The 8,183-nt window shown below is 43.7% G+C and overlaps 1 protein-coding gene across 1 annotated transcript in view; it reads left to right on the plus strand.

Moving 5' to 3' along the window:
- The first annotated feature begins 2,520 nt into the window (after window positions 1-2,520).
- Window positions 2,521-8,183, plus strand: part of LOC101852676 — a 9,227-nt gene continuing 3,564 nt past the window's right edge. Inside the window, exons 1-2 of the mRNA XM_035968541.1 lie at window positions 2,521-2,684; window positions 7,340-7,598. Of these exons, the coding sequence (XP_035824434.1) occupies window positions 2,590-2,684; window positions 7,340-7,598 (354 nt within the window). The 5' untranslated portion in view covers window positions 2,521-2,589. The remainder of the gene's footprint in view (window positions 2,685-7,339; window positions 7,599-8,183) is intronic.

Below are 8,183 nucleotides of genomic sequence, written 5' to 3' on the forward strand. Positions count from 1 at the left end.
CCACCAGTGCCTTCAGCTCACGTAAAAAGAATGTAAATGCATGTATGTAGGAGTTTTACGCCCCCATCGACACTATTTAGGTCATCCAGGAGGCTGTGCTTTGTCCCTGTCATATAGAGCAGACCTGGGATGGGAGGCACTCACCATCCCAGCAGAAAGACTAAGATACTAAACTGAGAATTCTCCCCAAATGAATGCAACTGAACTCATACCTTCTGCGTGCAAAGGCCAAGAGGCCTAAGCGCTACACCATAGACGCCAGTACATCAGAACAAGGAAGCAGAAATACTTGGGTTATATGAAGAAACAGATCGTTTTAGAAAAGAATATTTTTTAAAGGAAAAAGTTCCGGAACACGTAGAGGGAGATTACCAAAACGAATATATCATGGTGGGTCAGGATCAAGGAGTTTAGAACTGTAAACTCCTTGGTCGGGATCTCTCTCGACAACTGGAGATATGGGTTTATAGAGGATGGAAACATTAGCAAAAAACAGCACGTCGATCAGATGGCGAGATATAATAAGCCCAAAATATTAATTTTATTTTTGTTATTGCATTTTTCTTAACCTAAGGTATCTGTTACATCTGCTAAAGAAAACGTTTATCGAAATTCAAAGTTAAATACAAGCTAGGAAAATGCACAATGTACACACACAATTAATTGTTAAAACAATGACATCGTTTTTTTCCCTCTCGCCTGAAAAACTTCGTTTTCTGGGCTTCGGTCTCCTGAACAGCTTGCAACAAAATGAGTTATTGTGGGGGAAAAGAAACAGACAGAAGAACCCCCCCCCAAAAAAAAACAACAAAAAACAACAACAACAACAACAAACCAAACAAAAACCCCCCAAACAAACAAACAAACAAACAAAACAATAAAAAACAAAAACAACCCCAAAACAACAAACAAACAACAACAACAACCCCCCCCCCCAGAAAACAACAACAACAACAAACAAACCCAAAACAAACAAGGATACGTTTTAAAAGAAAACTTTCCGGGAAACGTAGCGGAGGACGCCCAAAAAGAACATATTATTTGGGGAGTCGGGACCTCTCCAAACAACCGGAGACCAGGGTCATAAAGATTGGGCACATGGCGCAGGAAGCAACAGCTCTCAGAGGGGAAGTCGGGAAGTGAAGAGTGAACGTTATGGGGAATGTGCGGAAGTCAGTGACGTCACCAACGGCTATGCTACATAGAACAAGAATGAACGTTATATAGGAAGAATGCGCGAAAGTCGATGACGTCAGAGGTGACATTTCAAGTCCCAGATGTCTCACATGTATCATGTCCACATGCACACATGTACACACACACACACACACACACACACACACACACACACACACACACACACACACACACACACACACACGCACGCACGCACTGCGCCAGAGTCTTCCTTTTGGCCCTCAATCACACTCGGCACATCCTTCTTCAGCCAAATGGCAGTATCCAAAGACGGAAAATAAAGTTATGATTTTTAAAAATACCATTATTCGACTCCTTTTCACCTAGAATCATATTCATGCTTTATTCTTTCTAGAGATCACCCCCCCCCCCCCTTTTTTTCCCTTCCCAAAAAAGAACATTTTAAAATATAAGTCCGACAATCCCACATTTTGAGCTACTATTCAATTAGTCGTGAAAAGTAAATTAGAATCACCTCCGCGTGTTTGAACCAGTCACTAAAAGTCGTGCGTAAAAGAGGAGAGAGTTGATTGGCAAACTATCACCACCGACTACCGAGGCACAGGTGTATCGGGTAACCGCCGCGCTGTGTGGTGCGCAGGAGGCAGGAATTTCATTGGGTGTCTTTACTGACGTGTCACGTTGCTGCAATAAGAGGGTTAGGGGCTTGGGGTTTGGTTTGTTGCTGTTTTTTTTCTTTTGTTTTAGTACACGTTTTACGACGCTAGCAACACTATAAGGTCATGTAAGTGCCGAAATTTAGAGGAGTTACAACAGAGTAACAAACACGAAATTGAATGGTGCCAATGGGTGGTTTGATAGGAAAGAAAGAGCAAATCACACCAGAGCATCAGCCAACCACCCGCAAAATAAGGCTTGTACAAATGCAGACGAAGTATGCCTGGAATCTATCGTTTGCGTTGGGTACAGTCAGTTCTAGAATGCATTCGGAGGGGGTAGACATACATCAGTTTCCCCGTTTACTTCTCTACATGTAATTTATCTGAAGGGTGTTCACTTATTGTTGTTGTTGATGATGTTGTGGTTGTGGCTATTGTTGTTATTATTATTATCATCATTATAATATTATTATTATTATTTATTATTTTGTCAAAATAACGTCAAAAAAGATAACAGTAAGATAACAATACATTTTAAAAGAAAACTTTCCAGGAAACGTAGCGAGGACGCCCAAAAAGAACATGTGAAATGGGGAGTCGGGACCTCTCCAAACATGAATGGACTTATGAGCCAATCGCCCATCTGACCTATCCGCCCTCAATAACGTACTCTCAACCCTTCCCCCCTCCCCCCTTTCCTCCCCATCAGCGATGCCCTCCGAGCCCGGAAGTGCTGCCGTGGGCGTGTCTGTGATGAGCCCCGCCCCCCTCCATGACGCAGTACAACAGCAGCACGGACAGTGCCAGGGGCTGGCTGGCCGCGGCTGAGCATGCTGGAGGGCCCCGCATCGTTGCTATGGACAAGAGGTAAGTCACTTGACCTTGACCCAGTTGCTATGGAAAAGAAGTCAGACGCTTGACATCAACTCAGCTGCTATGGACAAGCGATTAAATATTTGGCACTGTTGCAATGGACAAGAGACAGGGTATTTGGCAAAGTCGCTATGTACAAGGAACACAATTTTAGAATGGTTGCTATGAACAAGACATAATTTATCTGGCACCGTTGATAAGGAAAAAAGATAAGATATTTGGCATCGTCTGTATGGACACGAGATTACATATTATTATTTGGTGTCGCTGCTAAGGAGAAGATATAATGAGATATTTGGAATCGTTGTTACGGACGAGAGATAAGACCGTTGACACTGTTGCTATGGACAAAAGGCACCGGATTATTCCTTTTGACCAGGAATCGTACCCACATGGACAAGAGTTTGGACGATTGTTGCAAAATTCGCAGTAAAAATGAAAGCAAACAAACAAACAACCCCCCCCCCCCAACGACTGCAACGTTCGGTAAGAAGACTGCTTCAGTCCAGTCTCGTGGGGCGGGAGACATTCAAGCAGGAAGACAGGTACATTTTTTAAATATGTACAGTCGAAACAGTTCTGATGGACACTTTCAAAGACAATTACCAAAGACCATTTTCCATTCCCCCCCTTACGTCTTTTTACTTTTGACAATGACAATCTTTATTCATCTCCTGGGGAGAAAATCGTCTCGGTCGTTTTGGTGTGTGTGGGTTTTTTTGGGTTTTTTTTTACATTATAATGACACTTTAAAAGACGCCCACCTGTCCACGACAGCCACTTTTCCATTCGAGATTGGGTTGCCGTCTTGGAAAATTTCACCTGTATTTTAATTTCTTATCTGCCCGTGAATCAAACTCACGTCTAGAAGTTGTTGAACGAAGGGCCCACCATTAATTTACTTCACATTTTGGTGAGTTGAAGAATTAGGGTCACCACAAGAAAACATGTTTAGTTCAGTTTCAGCAAGAGTTTTACGGCCTTACAACACAAATAGGTCAAACAAGTGTTGAAGATTAAAGGCGTTACAATTGAAGAGTAGCGTACAAAGAAAAGGAGGAGATATAAGACCGAAGTTTGAAAGGGGAAAAAAAGGAACAAATCACTCTAGAGCAGCTGTCCCCCATCCACAAAGAAGCAGGGACGTAACACTTATTTAGTGTTGGGAAAAACAAAGCAGACAGAAAGACAGACATACAGACAGACAGACACACACACACACAGACACACAGTCAGACAGACAGACAGGCAGACAGACAGACACAAGGGAGAGGGGGGTGGTGTTTGGAGCACACAGCTGGCAACATCTAAACCGTAACTTTCAATTTATCATTTGTGTCTATGAGTGCGTGCGTGCGTGCGTGCTTCCGTGCGTGAACGCGTGCGTGTGTGTGTGTGTATGTGTGTGTGTGTGTGTGTGTGTGTGTGTGCGCGTGTGTGTGTGTGCGCGTGTGCGTGTGCGTGTGAGTGTGTGTGTGCGTGTGTGTGTGAGTGCCAAATAACAATTTCTTGCACTAGACATAATCCATCATTTCGTTCCCAAAACGTATGTTTACCTTATAACTTCACTTCTTACAAAGTCCCGAAGAGTAAAAAGATAAAACCAAAGCATAAAAATACCTCTCCTTTTTTCTGATCGGTGCTCTTTTTCTAAAATACACGCGAAGAGACTCCCACTTTCCCACGGTAATATCTTCTTCTTTTTTTAAGAAATAAAATGAAAACTCTCAACAGTTCTACGGGCAAATTTATGAATGCCAATTCTGAAAATGCAATATCTTTTTATAGAATGTGCGAGGTCAAGCTGACACGAAGGTCGATTACTGTATAAATGTCAGGAGGAAAATGCGGCAAAAAGGAAGCAAGCACGTTTTAGTTTTCCGTTCAAAGAATAGTATACATTGGTAAGCCCTAACGAGTGAAAAGCCGGTGTCCTGAGACAAGGGAAGGGAGAAAAAAGAAAGCTAAAAAGACAATTCTAAAGACCTTCACACAAACAGACACACAGACATACACACAGTCATACACACAGGCAATCAGACGCACATATACATAGAAAGACAGACTGATGACACAGCCAGAGTTCTATCATCTGTGCCCTCCAACCATCCACGGGGAGAGGGGAGTGGCGTTGGTGGAGAGATTTCAAACAGAAGAAAGGACTGGAGACATTAAAATTTGCGCTCATATGACCTTATGCAGTTGCAAGCGCCGTAAAACTTTTACTTATTACACCAATCTATGTGTTGGCACCAGACAGCCCGCATTCCACGTGCGGTGTGGGTGTGACAGAAGAATAAACAGAGACCGAAGTTTTACGCGCACCCCTTCAACCTTCTCCTGGCGCACAAATGACCTTATGCAGTTGCGAGCGCCGTAAAACCTTTTCTAAAATAACCCTTCTCCCTTTCAAAATAGTTGAGATTGTTGAGGGGGCGAGTTGCGTCAACTCTGCCAGCCCGGGTCAGCCCGGGGTTGTGAGGGCCTCGTCCTAGCAGTGAGGTGGAGATGTCAGACATACAATCTTTCCCAAGTTAGAATGGAACTCGTGCCTTCTGCATTCAAGACCTACATCACGGTGTAGAAAAGCAAGAGCAGGGCAGCTGCGTTTGTTTGAGTAAAGAGAAGTAGTTTGACACAATGGCGGCCATTTAGTGCAAAGAAGAAAAAAACCCTACAGCAGACAGACAAAATAAAACAAAAGGAAAGGAAAGATGTAGAAGACACCTGTGGTGCCCCTAACCATCCACAACAAGACAGGGAAGCAAATAGACATGGCATGCACTCTTTTTAACGCTGTGTCCTTAGAATAATAGGGTTCTTACACCATGACGAATAGTGTTGAGAAAATGGGATTCAAAGATTCACACTCGTAGAGCTAGAAGGTCTCGCACCTTTTGCTAAGTGTTGCACTGACCCCCTCCTCCCCCCCCCCCCCCCCCAACCCCACAGGTAAGATTGTCTCGTGTTTTTGACACAGTGTGCATGTCATCTGTGTCCGTAAGGTGTAGTTAGTGCATCACTCAATAATATGTGTTGGTTATTTGTAACACTGTAATGTGTAAGTAGTGAATACGCATAATCAGCAATGTGTAGGTAGTGTGTAACTCTGTAATGTGTAGGTTGTGTGTAACTCTGTAATGAGTAGGATGTGTGTAACTCTGTAATGTGTAGGTAGTGAACATGTATAACTCAGCAATGTGTAGGTAGTGTGTAACTCAGTTCTTGTTAAAAAGTGGAGCCAGAACACTATTATTGCTAGGGCACCACCGTACATTATTAAAGAGGAGGGGTTTCTAAAGGTCACGTCCATCTCCGATAGGACCTCATCAAACAGGTGGACAGCCTTCAAAACTCCGCGAATGGCTTAAGTTCAATAAAGATTTTAGTTTTAGTAAGAGTTTTACGGTACTTGCAACCCAATCAGGTCATTTAATTGCCGAAGATTGGACGTGTTACAAGAGAGCACAAAAAAGAAGAAGGGGGAAACCACTCCAGAGCACCCTCCAACCACCCACCTCAACCAGGAACTTTCGGAAATACACAGCAGATTCGCACATTGGCCTTTCGTAATATCAATTGAGTTAGCGACACGCCCAAAGAAAGACATGGAAAAGGAACACACTCACACACATACCACGAAGAAAGAAATCGGAAACAGGGGTGCAAATGTGGGACTGAAATCCTTGCAGAATTCCGATAGAGTCAGATAATCCTTTCTTTGTGAGGGTAAAGAGCAGGCACATTGAGACGGGAAGGAGAACCGACAACACTGTGCAGAATGCGGAGAGAGACACGTGCACAGAATATCCGACAGCCAGAGAGCCAGAGACACTCGGAGAAGGACACGGGCGTGTGGCGGGCTGCCATGTCAGGGAAAATGTTTGAGTAAAGAGAAGCACATCGACACAATAACGGTCGTTAGGTGCAGGGTAAAAGTAAGAGAGTAAATTGATCGCTTGTAAGCAATACTGTTTTGAGAAAATTGAGGGTAAAGTTTTCGCCACTTGATTTGTTTCATTGAAAGACAAGGAGAGTTTCCCTACAACCAAACAAATATACACACCAATGAAACCACACTTCTCCTATAGGTAGTGCAATGCCCACTTTTGGTGTAGGTCAAAATTTCTGGAAACCCTCGAAATCTGGGTTACCCCGTTTGTCCTTAAAAGCGACCAATTATGGTTTTGGTTCGAATCCAAAAAGGGGCGTGTTTCGAACTGGGGTTGTTTCGGGGATTTTAAAAAAGGCTCTCTACCCATTTGGCTCGGTCTTATCGGAGATGGACAGTAAATTCAGATGTCACGCGTCTTAAATTTCTTTTGTGTTGAAAAAATGCGTTACCTTTTTAATTACGTAACTTTTATCTCCCCCTCCTATCCCCACAGCGGTGTCGGTAGCCTTGTGGACACTTTCCACGAATTTCCCACTTGGTTCGGTCCTTTTGGAGATGGACGTTAAACTTGGGGGTCCTGTCTCCTAAATAGCCTGACATAATATGTAGTGCTGATCGGGGTGTTAAACCATGACCATTTTACCATTTCACCACTCCACCATTTCATCATTTAACCAGTTCACCCTTTCACCATTTCACCACTTCACAATTTCACTTGTTCATCACCTCCCACCCCACACCCCACCCCTTACAGGCAGACACAGCACCAGGAGGCCTACTACCTGTTCTTCGTGGCTAGCCTGGGTATGGCGCTCAACCTGCTGGTTATGGCCATGATCTTCGTGCGGCGTCCACTCCGCCGGATGACCAGCGCCTTCCTGGCCCACGCGGCCTTCCTGAACCTGATCAAGGCGGCCTTCTGTATACCCTTCGGCCTCAACCTGCTCAGCGGCGCCGACGGCACGGACGAGAACCAGCCGCAGGATTGTAACCTACAGGTGAGCCTCGTCCTAGTGACGATGTGGTGACAATGTCGTGTGACAATATTAATGTGGTGCCGAGGTCGTAACGACAATTTAGTGATAATGTGGTGACAATGTCGTGAAAATGTGGCGACAATTGAGAGACAATGTAGTGACAATTGAGAGACAAAGTAGTGACAATTGAGAGACAAAGTAGTGACAATTGAATGGCAATGTAGTGACAATTGAGAAACAATGTAGTAACAATTGAGTGGCAATGTAGTGACAATTTGTTGCTTTTAAGCACAAGGGAGCTATCTCAATAAATGCTGTTTTGAAAAAATCAAAGTAAAAGTTTTTGGATTCCTATTCAGTCTCTTTAAAAGACAAGGAGATTTTTTCTATAACCAAACAAATATACACACCAAGGAAACAAAACTTCTCCTATGGGTAGGGCAATGCCCACTTTTGGTGTAGGTCAAGATTTCTGGAAACCCCCGAAATTTGGGTTAGCCCGCTTGTCCTTAAAAGCCACCAGTTGAGCGACAATGCAGTGACAATAGAGTGACAATGTAGTGACAATAAAGTGACAGGAATGTAACCTTCGGGTGAGCGTTGTCGTACAATAAATAATGT

The sequence above is a fragment of the Aplysia californica genome, unplaced genomic scaffold (assembly GCF_000002075.1).
Source record: "Aplysia californica isolate F4 #8 unplaced genomic scaffold, AplCal3.0 scaffold00067, whole genome shotgun sequence".
Taxonomy (NCBI): domain Eukaryota; kingdom Metazoa; phylum Mollusca; class Gastropoda; order Aplysiida; family Aplysiidae; genus Aplysia; species Aplysia californica.